Consider the following 14278-nt stretch of genomic DNA (forward strand, 5'->3'; position numbering starts at 1 on the left):
AAAAAAAGAGGCTTTTTTTTCAATTGCTTCAATACTAAGTCTTAATTTCTACAAAGCAAGCCTAAAATCTTGGATGATATTAAAGTTAGATTGTGTTAGTCTAATTATAACAACACAAATGAAGTAACATTTGATCAGAACAAATAAACTGCCTCAAAATTCAATGGTAAACTCCACCTGAGAATAACTATGGAAAAACAGAATTCAAAAGAGTAAGTTACTGTACACTGAATAGAGGAGTTAAAATTGAAGCCCACAAATATTAGCTATGTGCTTACTGCTGTGGCCAAATGATTTGAACAGAGCCCAGAAGGGTAAGAGGAACCAGCATTCTAAAGGCAAGTGTGTTTCTGGACTTCTTCAGGCAAAAGGAAACTGGACAACTAGATGCATTATTATCCTCCAGGGGCTTTGAAAAAATATTTGAAAGGACAAAAACTGAATTTATCAGTGGACTTAATTTCCTTTTCAGCTTCCACTGTAAAGAAAGGGAAAATTAACCAGCTAACATTGGTAGTGGTTTGATTGCCCTCCCACCCTCTTTTGGCTACCCCTAACAGCACAGTGTGTCTTTACAAACTGAGGCAGGATTTCCTACAGCAGAGAAGTAAATTTCAAATAAAATTACCTATGAATTTCATGGGGGGAAGGATGGAGGGGAGAGGAAAAAAAACCTATAAACCCACTAAAGCTTAAGTTTTAAACAACTGTAAACCACTGCTTTCAATAAAATACAGCTTGAGATTGACCTTCACGTCAGTTGAGAAAATAATTCATTTGCTAATTTAATATGACCCTAGAATCCAAATTAGCAATCAGTATTAATTCAAAAATGCAGAAAGGATGACCCTTTTTTATTTAGCATAATAACATACCTTTAAGTGGATCATGCTCTGCTCTCATAATGTCAATAAGGGAGTTTTCCAAAGAGTGCATATTCAGAGTGTCATACATTCTATTTCGATCCTAAAAGAGAACAAAATCCTTAGTATTGGAATACAAATTCTGTACTTTTTAACAGGAAACTTGATAGGAAGATAAAGGTGCCTTCTAAAGTACACTCAGACATTCTGGAAATGGACAGTGATACAAAAGTTTAAGATATCTGAATTTATTAACAGTAAGACCTGATTTTTAACACTAAGTTTAATAGTATTTAAATATAAAACTAGAGATAGACTGTGAAGAACCCTTCTGTGTATGCACCTGATAGCCTGTGATTGCCTGTTTTCTTCTTCAGAACTGCCTGAATCAGTTCTAGTGATCCACAGCAGACTTAAGCATTAGGCTGTTTAATGAAGGAGACAAATGCCTGCAAGAGCTCAGTTCCATTTCATGCAGAAGTTAAATAGTGAGTAAGGTGGGGAACTACAGGACAAGAAGGACAGTCACCTCACATGAAAGCAAGCATTTTCTTGGTGCTTGGCTAAGTACCTCGCGTGGGCCCTCAGCCCTCTGCTGAGACTGCAGTTCCTGGCTTCTGGGTCGTTAATCTGAGACCCTTTGCACACAAAGACTCGAGTTACAAAGGGGTGAGCATATAAATGGTTAAAGGTTGGAAAATAAAGCTAAACTATGACAAGAAAATGCCACAAAGCTTACTAATAGATTATCAGCCTTACAGCGAACAATTTTTTGCACATAAAGATTAGTAAGAATTACCATAATGCCTTAAAAATATAAAAGTTATTATAATAAATAATAAATGTTTTCACTGATTTTATGCCCAACTAAGACATTTTCTCACATTTTCTAATACACTTCAAGTCACAAAGACAGAAAAAAGATGATGACTAACTTCTTTGGTCTTTCTGGTATACCTTCAGAGACTGAAAATAGTTTGCATAAAACCATAATCTCGTCTACTTGCAAGACTTTGGCTGGACTGTATTGCACTTAAAGCAATCCTGTAATCATGCCTTAATTTTACTGTTGTCTACTCTCTGGTTGCACTGTAGTAATTCAACAGAGTAGGATGAAATACACCACACACATCCTATGACCATTAAAATTCCCTGAAGATGCAGCCATCCACGTAGCACATATATGATGCCACAGAAGGTTACCTTATGACCCACGCTCACTGTGACTTTCCATGACAGTTCAGCAGAACATACATAATTTCAAGCTATGTCCCTCAGCAAGCAAGTATTCGTCATGTTTGGGGAGTGAAAAAGCAAGCTTTGGAATAGAGATTCTCTATGAGTGAGAAACTATGACTTATCAACAGCTTTGCAAAACAAGCCCTGATGAAACTAAGATTTTACTTTCATCTTTCTTCTAAAGGTTAGTCAACTTGATACAACATTGGGATGAAGAGGGAGAAGACTTTTTCAGCTCTCTCTCCCTCAACCAACTACAAAGAGTAATGATTTCCTGTTGGGCAAGCAATCTGCTATGTTCATTTGACCAGATTTTTTTTTTAAGCCTTTAGATAATTTTAATGATAAATTAAAAAAGTAAGTTTCTCTTGTCTCCCTGTCATATCCCAGACCAAATGAGGCTTGACACTTTGTGAGGTGATCTTCAACCTGGTTTGAGTGCCAATAAGTCAGCGGTACTATTTCAATACACAGCAGCCTTATTTTAGGACTGGTTTGGCTTTTAATTCAGTTCTCTAGCTGTTCTGAAAAGCAGCAGCATGAAACTGAAGTGACTAATCTGCTTCCATGACCTTGCAGGTTTGTTTCTCAATAGCGCAAGGAAAAGAACCTGCTTACCATAGCAAACTTGGTTTCTATGGAAGGTGTGAGCAGTGACAAAGCTGGATCTGTTTCGTACTGTGCCCTAGCATTCAGAAGGAATCTCATCAGGATTTTTAATGAAGTCTTAAATTCAGCTGAAGTAAGTACTTGGTAGGTAGCAAGCATTCCTTCAAAACTCAATGCTGAGTGAAGAGAAAACATGCTTTGCTACCCCTGTAGCTCATAAGGGAAAACAGCTAGTATTGGTAAAAGGGACCGAACTGTATGCATGACACTATCTTCGTTACAGGCTCACTAAGTAAGATTTTCTTATTTATTTTTTGATCACTGCTATATATATATATAAAACATACATATGTTGCGATAACATGTGACTGTCTGGCAAATGGTCATTACTGTAGACTTAACTTTGCTCTGCAGTGCAGAAGCCTGGAAGAAGGGCCTCCATCATGGTTAATTCCTAATACTGGCCCACCTGGTCATGGATATTACAGAGAACTGGAAAAGTAGAACATATAACGTGTTTGATTCATTTGTAAACTGCTCCACTGGCTGACATGGTGCAATGATTGTACCTTCACCCTTGCATCACTCTGTTTTGCAAGTTTTGTGTATCCAAAGTGAAAGGTCTTACGCTGCTGGAAGCAGAAGAAATAAACTCTTTACACATGAGAAAGTTCATGTCTATAAAGCTTAAAAAAAAAAAAAGGTTTGTTTCTTTGAATTGTATTACTTCATTTCTAGCAGTGGAAACATGCAATAGGCATGGACCGTACAATATAAAAATGCTGTGAATACACTAAAGTAAAGCAGGTTTTAAATACAAGAATTGTATTCTGCTATCTCACTATCCACATCACACTACCCACTTGTGAGTTGGGGCAATATCTAGGTAATCAGTGCTTCAAATTTTAATATTTATTCGAATTCACACTGATGAGCTACATACTATAAAGCAACATTATCTGAAACTTAACTGGCTCAAAAAGAGCAAGTCATTTTTGGGGTACAAGGTTCATTTTAAACCTTTGTGCAACTAGGCTTTATAATGCTAAAACACTGCTTTGTGCCATATGTACATCGTATCTTTAAAGAGCACAATTATCATCTATGCAAATATAAAGCTTTCATCTCTACAGCAGAACTTGCTAGAAAATTTTTGCAGATCAGCAAAGATTTTCTAAGAAGTTCTGCTGTAGAAAAAAAAAAAGTACGATGCTTTGAAAGGGGACAGTTCTACTACAACATGCTCTACTCGATCAGAAAACTTCCACTGTGATTTTCCTCGATCTTTGGGACAAGCATGAAAAGTACTATCACTGAACATGATTGTTTTAGAGAGTTTTCCATGCACGGGGCAATAGTCCTAATTCTTGGGACTATCTTTAGTTTCATTACTTCACCACAGTGGATAAGCAGTTATCTCTGAAGCAACCTGGAACTAGTTTTAAAACAACGTGGAAATAGCTCTAATTCTTGGAACTATTTCCATGTTGTTTTAAACCTAGTTCCAGGTTGTTTTAGAAGATAACTGCTTATCAACCATCCTGAAATAATGAAACTAAAAGACAATCAGTAGTACAAAGGCATTGATACATAAGCATATAAGTTCATACAAGTTTTGTACCATCTTGACTCCAGAAGCCTCTTTTGTCAAGGCTGAATTCCTGTAAAATATTTTGCATTTTCCTCACCTCTGTGGCTCATCAGTCCTGTGCTAAGAAGCAAGTGAACTACTGCTGTGTCAGAAGGTCCATATCTCAGTGGAATGTCACAACATAATGCTAGTTTTTTTCTCCAGAGCCGGCAATTAACTTCTCCCGTGCACTATGAATTCTCACACTAGCTTTTTATTTATTTTTAACTGTATTTCAATCCTGCTTTACCTACCTTTCCAGTACCAGAATCACATCTGCATTCATACAAAGCAGAATTGAAAACGTGGTTTTGGTATAACTGCCTACAGATTCAGAGGTATATGGCTAAGTGACAAATTGTCACATCAACTTAAAAGTTAAGACTATGTAAGAAAGTTTACAGAAAAGTGATAATTACTTCTGAATTTTTACAAAGTTACACAATATAGGAGAAGCATAAAGTATCCTAGCCATAAAAGAAGAGTTAGTGCTAGGACTTTTTGACAACGTCATGCGAAGTACATCTACAGAGTGTGCATTTCAGAAGTCCTCCCCCCATACATCTAAATGTGGAATGAATGGGAGGAGGGCAGCTTTCTCTGAAGTGCAAGTTTCAGCACTAAATTGTTGGACAAATCATTCTTCTTGGCACAATCGATTTAGGACTACTAAATATATCCATGCAATTTATGCAAAGATTATCCTGTTTGAGCATTTGCAGAAACTCAGAGTCACATCTCAAAGCTTACATATTGTCATTTCTACATCAAGTAAATACAAGGACAGAAACTATTGACAGTGAATACGATTTTGCTAAGCCCAAACACTAAAACCAGATGTTTGTAGTTAGGAAGTTAAACAACTTCAAAATTTAAACACATGCTTTAAACTACTGATCTGTAGGACTACTTGAAGTAAAAAATTAGACTTGTAACATAGGTATTAAATTCAGTAAACGCAAGTATCTTTAAAATATCATCCTTTACATGCCCATTCATAGTCTAAAGAAATGTAGCACTATCTGATGGGGGCTGGAAACAACTTAAAAGTCATAAAGCCTCTAGATATTTTTGGGTATGGTCTTAGCTGGCTGCAAAAAAGATTCTGTAGCTTTGACCTTGCTGAATTAACTTCATTTTTTAAAGCTCATTAAAGAAACTTTTTTTAAAAATCCCTTTCCAAACTAAAATGTTAACAAGTTCCATATTTTCACCTTAAAACTGACCTGAACAAAAATGTGTTCTGAGACTAGAAGGTGACACCTGATTTAATAATAAAGTATTCACAGACTTTAAAAAGTACCTGAATATAGTATTCAGTTTTAATGTTAGCAGTAATAACCTAACAATTAGGTACATTATATATTCTAAAATATCTTCTTTACTAACATCTAAACTTCAAGACATACTCATTTTAGTGAATACATACTATAATCATAAGCTCCTTGTTGAAACCATAACTAGTGTAAATGAGAAACTTAATATGAAAACCTATGACTTAACTGCAATTTTAGCTCTATAAAAAAGCAAGGAGGAAGGCTTAAAGTAGACACATGAAATTGCTTGGTTACTTTCCATGGTGTCATTAGTGGTAAAGATGAACTATAATATCTGGTAGACATCTGTGAATGGTCAACCTGACAACAAATGTGTTTTAAAGTTAAAATGACACAATCAGCTATGTAAGCTAGCTAAATTGAGCCTAAAATGCAGCAAGAACAGGTCCTGTGGCAGACACACCTACTTTCCAACTACATAAGCATTTAAAAACAAACAAAAAAATCCCAACAGCATGTACTGTATCCATACTGGATTACTTCAGCTCAACAATATACATTCATAAACTGGAAACAAACCAGACACATTACGGAGATGATTAGAGGCTTGGCAAGATTGACTTATGAGGCAAGTCTAGAAGATTTGTATATGAACAGCTTCAACAGAATAACTAAAGGAACAATTAGACATTTGAAGGGGAAGCTGTTATTCAAGTTTTGGGTTCTTTCTTGAGTTTTGGGGTCTTTTTTTTTTAACCCCTCCCCCCCAATATCTGCACAGTCTTGAGTACGTAAATACAAATACATCAGACCATATGGTAAAAGTAGTTTTGGACACTCTTAGGTGAGAACATACTCATTTTAACTTTAGAGAACAAGCGTGCTTTAGCAGACAGAATGAGGTGAGATACCCTACTTGGCATTTACATCATTGCTATACTATTACAGCTGCTAAATATTTTGTTGAATTTTCCCAACTCTAATTTTGACTTGCATTAATAGCATAAGCTGTGTAACTGAAGCAAATTTTAACAGTAGGAGAGAATTCTTAGTTCATAAAAAGCCATAAAAAACATTTGTATGGTAAGTCCCACAAACTTTCCACTAATTGATTCCTTTGAATTGTTCATCTGTGCAGCTCCCAATACTATTTACTCAAAGGTCTTGATGCTGAAGTTAAGAAGCATGGCAGTAGACCATTTTCTCCAGTTAAGAGATACCCCCAGTATGGTACTCAACCACAAATAGCTGTTTTTGTATGTTATTTAATGATCCTCAGGTAATCAATCTACTGCATTAAAAATCCTGAAGATACTGTTCTGTGGCAGGTATTGCCTTAGTAAATATAAACTGTTAAAGCCTGACTTACAAATCAGTGTTTGGACAATTACACCAGCCTGAAGACTAAAAGAACTCAGCAGCTAGATACTCCCAGTGCCTTCGTGAGCTGCCAAACACTCAGCATTTCTGAAGAAACAGGCCACCTATTTAGGAGTCTAAATATGGCATTAAGAACCCAATTTTAGCAACTTGCTCTTAATCTAGTATTGACTGGTATGTGTATCATCTGGATTAGGCATTTAAACTGTTAAGGTACATTTATTAAACTGTACTAAAACTGTCATACTGAGAATCTGAAATCCTATGAATGGAAGTGATTGTATGACAGAAGCAACGTGACAGCAGTTTCAATTAAGTATCTAAAATAAACACCTGTAGTGAAGTACAATCTTAAAACTCATTGTGCTTTGCAAGTGTTTTGTTTTCCTTGAAAACTTCAGCACATTTGAATAATAAATAGAAAAAGAAAAATCTGCATTCGTGAGAGATGGTACCTTACCATACAAATCCTCAGCTGGAAAGCTATATTCAAATGTAGAATAATAAAGCTGAGCTTTTAGGACCACGAACATATCACGTACTGTTTGTTTGAACAAACAGGAAGGACAAATCAAGGTGAAAAACACCCGGACATGCAGTGTATTTCCTGAACTCAAAAGAGACACAGAAACTAAATTCATGTTCATAGAATGCAGTGTTTTTACTAGAATTAAAACAGTTAAATAGTCTATTATTAATAAATTGTAATAGGTTTTAGTGAGCTTATTTGCAAGACATTAAGAAACATTAAGCTTGCAATCAAAATAGGGTTAGTAGACACTGCAATTTTTAAAAAAAAAGTTAAAAATGGTTAGTTATTTTCCTCATCCAAGGAATGCAAGTGGGAAAAAAAGAATATACAAAACACTGACTTCTGTGCTTGCATATTGGCCACAGAAATGCCTGAAGCATGTTTTTTTTTTTCCTCTGGAAAAAACAAAACACTATCTGGGATTAGAAATATGTTTTTAGCTTTGCACGGTATTTTTTTTTTTTTGTACTGTGGACCAGGGAACAAGAAAGAATACTCATATTGTCTAACTTCTTGATGTGCAACATAAGTGCCTAAACTGGAATCCCTGGGTCTGTACATGGTCAGTTGTGGCACATATGTTCTTCTAGAGAAATAGATTATCTAAACAGGCAGCCTATATTCTCTCTATGGAGAGAGAAATAGACTCCTCAATTTAATGCTTAAATTAGATGGTGTGAGTAACTGACAAGATTTCTAGTTGTTCCTTAATGATTCCAGTACAAGGCAACAATCCCTTCCCTATATGAAGTACATGTAATTGTACAAGCAATGTGGCATAACTTAAACTTCTAGACATAATTTTGTCCATGAAAGAACTTTGAGGTAGGTTGTATTATCTGAAAAAGCTAAGGGAAGAAAAAAAAAAAAAAAAAGAGCCTTCTTACAGTGAGTCACGTAAGAAAAACCTGACTATTGGCTTAACTTGCTCATGTTTAAATCAGTGTTGCCATGATGTTTAACTACTTTTATTCAAAAACAGAACAAAAACTCTTCACCTTCGGAAAATTCCCCTGAAAGATGTCCTTCATAACTGCTGTAAGCAAAAGCAGCTTTGCTCTAACTAATGTGGCCACTGCAAATTCTACTTCATGTGGGAGATGTTTCAGTTTTAACTATGAAGTACAGAAAATCTGCTCTCATCCCTTTAAGTAATACACATAATTACTTATTCAGTTAACAGAAGTGACATTCATTGTCACCGGTATATTCGTTTAATACCAAGAAATAAGACCCTCACCAGAATTTATGTCAGTTCTATACTGGAAACCATCCATCAATGCAAACACCAAAGAATAAAGAAAAGCTTTGAATTTGTGTAAGATTCCTGTGTGGCTTATCTCGTTTGCATCAGGTACATGTTTTACAGAAACTGTATGAACAGCTGACACTGCTGAATGCCATTTGGACTTAGCAGAAAATATATACCGTTTTAAAAAATGGTAGCAGAGCATGAATGATCTACAGAAAGCTAGCCAGTGAGGACACTGGCTTTTCAAAGCTAGATTTTCATTTGCTAAGCTTGAGCTAGCAAAAGTTCAGAGGAGAGGTGTTTTGTCCCCTGCCATACAAACGATTACGGCACTGAAAACAAAGATGTGTGATCATGCAGAAAAGTATCCTGCAAAACTGAATGATGCAGCATATATTCAACATGCATGCTAAGATGTATTTGTGCTGTGGAAGCCTGGAAGAAATAGGTAACTTCTACGTACACATAAATGCTTTCAATGCAAGACTTTCCAAATGGCACAAAATTTAATGACTGCTATTTTTGAGTATCTTCTGCAATTGCTACTGTATCTTTAAGAATCCTCAATCTAAATACCTCAGCCTTTTATGGAAGGAGACAAGCACAGTACAAATTAGCAAGATGGGTGTTTGACAGCATTGCAATTGCCAACACAAGTCCTGAAGAAAAGAAGCACAAGCTCCAAGCTCTATTTAACTTCTTCATTATGACTTTGCAAAACATAACAGTCATCACAAGGAATTAACCATATTAACAATAGTTTAACAACTCAAAAATAACATGATTTCAGTGTAGCAAAGTATTTTATGGAAAAATCTAGTGATTCCACAATAGCAGTAGACAACACTGCAACCCTCCATCAAGAGGAGTATTTTTACTGTGTTCTGCAACTACGACTTTACACATGCAAGGAAGATTTAAGCATAGATAGATCTACAGCACAAAGATAGGCATACAAACAGGCCTATTTAATTGGTGGCTCTGGTGCTCACAGGTAAGACCAACACCAGTTAAGTGTGCCCACCATCTCTTCAAAAAAGCCAAACCACCCCAAACAGAAACATTAATGTAATTTATTATAAAGTTAAATTGCAAGGACTTTTTTCTACCCTACTAGACAGGAATGATTTAGATTGCAGTTGGAATGCAGAAGACTTCTGTTTAGACATAAAATGAGTTCATCTATATTAGATGACAGCTGTAGAAGCTTCTTTAAGTTCCAATAGTCATACTGACTGTAAGGCATATTGAATGAGTAAATATATTCATAACTTGTGCTCAGCTGCATATGAAATCCAATAGATACATCGCTACAGTTTCAACATATGATGGCATTAATATTTTTAACCCTGTTCCTTAGGCAAACATCTTCAGTGTTTACTTTCAACCTATTCTTGGAGCCCTCCACCGCAAAGCATTACCTATCTGTATTCTGTTTTCCTTAACAGATCAGGTTGAAGACATAAAGAATGGCACCTTTTTTCCCCATCTTTCCACCCATACAGAAACTATTCAACTATAATACTCCAGCTAGCAAGTCTACTTAATGGAGCAGGTCTTCACAGTACAGGCAAACCCTCTTAAGTTTTCAAGTCCAATGAGTACACCTGGAACAGAATTTAGGTATGTCCAAAAGTCACCACTAGCCTCAAGAATACTGCAGGTATCGGAGCTCACCTGGATAGAGTTAGGACATGGCCTCTTGTGCCAAATGGAACTCCACCAGCAAAATGGTAAGGAAAAACAGGAACTCTACCGGGAAATCCCAACCTCGGGAGCACCCTTCTGCCATTATTACAGCTACCTAAGGATTAGCTGGCTAACTGATGCAAATACAGCCGTACAAATTCAAATATGGTCACAATTAAGGCAAATGAAATTCTAGGTTACCCTGTGTGAAACCTAACAAAACCCAACCATAATAGCCTTGGGTGGAGATAAAGAAAAATTCTAATTATTTTCTCTGCATATTATCTTTTTTACTTTTGCTGGATTATATTGGCTCAGCACGAGACAAAAAACAAAGTTGACATAGGCATAACAAAAATTAAAGAATGTACAGAATTAATGGAATAATCTTCTTTCTATTTTAAAATGCATCATTTCTAAAGTAAGTTGCCCAAGCTTTCTTTGTAACTTAAAAAAAACATGCAAAAACTAGAAACAGAGTGGCACCTGAGATTGGGATCCAAAATAATAAAGGTCTCCGCTAACAAGAAGTGTTATGACTAAATGAATATAGGCAGGAATGGGAAAAATAATATTTTACCAACAGGTAACTGAGGCTGGAGTTAAGTGACTTACGTAAAGTCACATAAGATGCCACTGGCAAAATCCAGGAGGTGAACCCAAATCTTTAGTTCTAAGACACATCCTCCTGTTTAATAATTCTAAATCACAGGGCTTCCAGCCAAAACTTAACATGAAAGTTGCTAGAATGTAGAGGAAAAAAAAAAAAATCTCACTAACATGCAAATGTCAGCCTAGAATAGCAATAAAAAACATACGTGACAAAGACTCAGAGCCATCTACAGAAGTAAGAAAACCTATGTACAAGGACAAGAGAACAAAAAAATCCTGAGTTTTCAAGGGATTTGTAAGAATATGAGCATTACCACAGGCAGAAAATACTTGTTGGATTAAACATGTTTTGCTCTATTGCTGCGCCAGTGGCTACAGTTTCTATTTTTCTTGACAGTCAGTATTCTTCATTAACTGTAAGAATCATATATTGCTGAATACATTAAAAATGTTTGGGTTAGTTGCAATTTAGGACTAAAAATGATATAGAAATATACAGTTTTCAAGCCAAGTATCAGGGCTGTAACCACTGTTTAATTTTCCTCTGAAATTAATTATGACAAAATGCTATGCAAGACTATGAACACACCAGTTACATATCATCCTTACCTGCAAAGGAAGGAGAGTATTACTGTTGTTGTCAGTTCGGAAAACATTATCTTCAATCCACGATTTTGGTGTCAGTGATGGAGTGGAGCGAGTAAATTTAGGAGGAGCTATGACATTACCAGAAAAGGGCTTCTTCAAAGGAGAGATCTGGTTCATAGTTCCTGGAATTCCCATGTTTCCAGTTCTACGATGGTCTCTGCCATGCATTCCTCCCCAGGATATATTTCCTGTGCTCCAGCCGCTACTCTGATTGCTCCAGGGTGACTGCTTCAGAAGAGGCTAAAAAGAAAGATTCATTTATATTATTTTGAAAATATTTTAAATGTTTCTAAAATATGAATTCATTACTGAGGCAAGGAAGAAAGTTTAACACAGCATCATAAAAAACAATTGTAATTCCCACTCCCCTATATACCCCCCAAAAAAACTGCAGTACTTACGCAAGCAATTTAGCTTACCATTTTAGTAACTGGCAGCATTCTTTAAAGCTATGCAGTATAACAATTCCAGGGTGTAAAACCGTGTTACAAAAACCCTGAGACCATTTAATGATACATTATTTGGCATTATATAGTGAGATCTCTAGAAAAATAACACAAGAATTTCAGAGAGGTCAATTTCTAAAATTACTAAAATAATAATAATGATTATTCTACTAACAGTAATTATTTCAACTCAGTGAGTAGCAGTACTTAACTACAGTGAGTAGAAATCTAAAAATTAAAATTTGGGTAGCAGATTCATATTTTCCCCCCACTATTTTGACTACCATTGTCTCAGTATTACCATACAAGAGCAACGAGTACTGTACAGAGAATCTGTTTGAAGGAGCTATCTTAATATTTCCACATTAAAATGCATTATTCTGAAGCCACTGCTCAAGTATTTCTGGAGTAATGAACAGGACTATCTGTGGAATTCTGCAGGGTGGAATCTGGTGGGGGGTGAGGGTTTTTGTTTTCCTATTTAGATGCGGTATAAAGTATTCCTGTAGCTAACAAGTGCACTATATTCCTCAATATGAAAAAGTAAGCAGTCTTTAGAGGGAAGATTTTACAGGATGAGAAGTTTTTATTTCTAAACCACAACTTGTGCTAAGAAGTGACCTATAGTGGTTGTCATACTACCAAGAGGTGGACCCACTGAGCCTGACGGACAATGAAGAACAGTATTTATCTTTAGTGTTCTCAAATCTGACTGTTCTTGGAAAGGTTTTTTCTCAAACACAGAAATGGGGGTGGGGTGTGGGGTGTGTGAGAGATACTCTAAGTACAGTTCTTCTGTGAAGTCAAAATGCAGTATTTTTATCTCTACGCTTAGGTGCAAGCAACCCTCAGTTTGTAATTCTAGTAACTAAAAAATTTAAAGCATGTCAATACGTTATGTATTACATAAAATGGAACTTTCTGAAGACAGAAAGTTAAAATTTTATCACCATCAGCACCCTCCACCCACCCCCCTCCCCGAAAATGAACAAAAAACCCACTAAAGCCATTTTTGGTCAAGTAATCAGGAAAACATCCCATTCTATATAATTATAGATAATTATGTTGTAAAACTTGAATACTTTGGTTGGAATTTTGGGAGAGGCAGGCACTCTATTGTGAAACAAACCTTAAGAGATAATGCCAAATGTTAACAAGGCTCTAATATTGCTAGCTATGCTGTCATGGCACTGTTTACCTACAACTTGTGACTGAGAGAAAATTCCTGTACATCTCACTGCTGGAGAACTGCTTTGGCATTTGTTTGAAGAGGTTTACTATAGATGTTAAGGGCAACTAGCTCCTAACCACGATGCACCCAAATTAGTTCTCAGGCAGGCACACTTAATGCGAGATTCCAGTTCTGAGAGAAACGCTTCACAAACCCAGCTGTACCGAGTAAAACTGACAGGATTCAATACTAGAATGAAAGAAAAACTAAGATGAGGCCTATAGAACTTTGGCCTTTCATAACCGAGCAGATGATCAAAGCAAGATGTGGTTATAACGCGTTAACAGGTAATATTAATGTGGATCTGCTTTTCTCCCTCCCATTTCTTACAATGAGCATTTTGATCCAGGAAGAAAGGTAAACTTCCATTTTAACACAGGATCGTTATGCCGCTTGATTAAAACCGGTAGCAGAACTGTGGCAACCTGAAACACAGCGCTGTCTTTGGATAGAAATTCAAGTAATGTGGGGCAAATCTACTCAAAAGGCGACAACGTTGACAGCTTTCCCATCTGAGTCTACTTTCGGTGACTTGTGCCCATCCAAGCGAGCACGCCCGGGGGGTGCGAGGGCAGGTTTGAGGCTGGGGAAGGGGCTTTCCGGCGAGCAGGCACCGGCGGCGCCGGCCGGAGCTGTCAGGCTCATTGTTCCGGGGACACCGCGCTCGCTACGGGCGACTGCGGGGGGATCAAGGAGGATATTTTCACGGTGAAACTCCTGACACGGGAAGGAGCGTTTACCCTCTTTTACGTGAGGAAACCCGCTCCTCACATCCTCAGAAGAAACGACGTCCCTGGGTAGCCGGCGGCGCACCGAGGAGGGCCGCTCACAGCCCAGGGGACGCGGCTGAAGCGGCCGCCCCGCCACCTG

The 14278-nt window shown here is 36.9% G+C and overlaps 1 protein-coding gene across 1 annotated transcript in view; it reads right to left on the reverse strand.

The window, feature by feature from the left end:
- The window catches only part of CPEB2 (cytoplasmic polyadenylation element binding protein 2), a 54389-nt gene extending 40336 nt beyond the window's left edge, over positions 1-14053 (reverse strand). Inside the window, exons 1-3 of the mRNA XM_010294368.1 lie at positions 13931-14053; positions 11693-11971; positions 876-966 (exon numbers count right to left, since the gene is read on the reverse strand). Coding sequence (XP_010292670.1) covers positions 876-966; positions 11693-11971; positions 13931-14053 — 493 coding nt within the window. The remainder of the gene's footprint in view (positions 1-875; positions 967-11692; positions 11972-13930) is intronic.
- Between the last annotated feature and the right edge of the window lie 225 nt (positions 14054-14278).

Source organism: Phaethon lepturus, unplaced genomic scaffold (assembly GCF_000687285.1).
Source record: "Phaethon lepturus isolate BGI_N335 unplaced genomic scaffold, ASM68728v1 scaffold9289, whole genome shotgun sequence".
NCBI classification, from domain to species: domain Eukaryota; kingdom Metazoa; phylum Chordata; class Aves; order Phaethontiformes; family Phaethontidae; genus Phaethon; species Phaethon lepturus.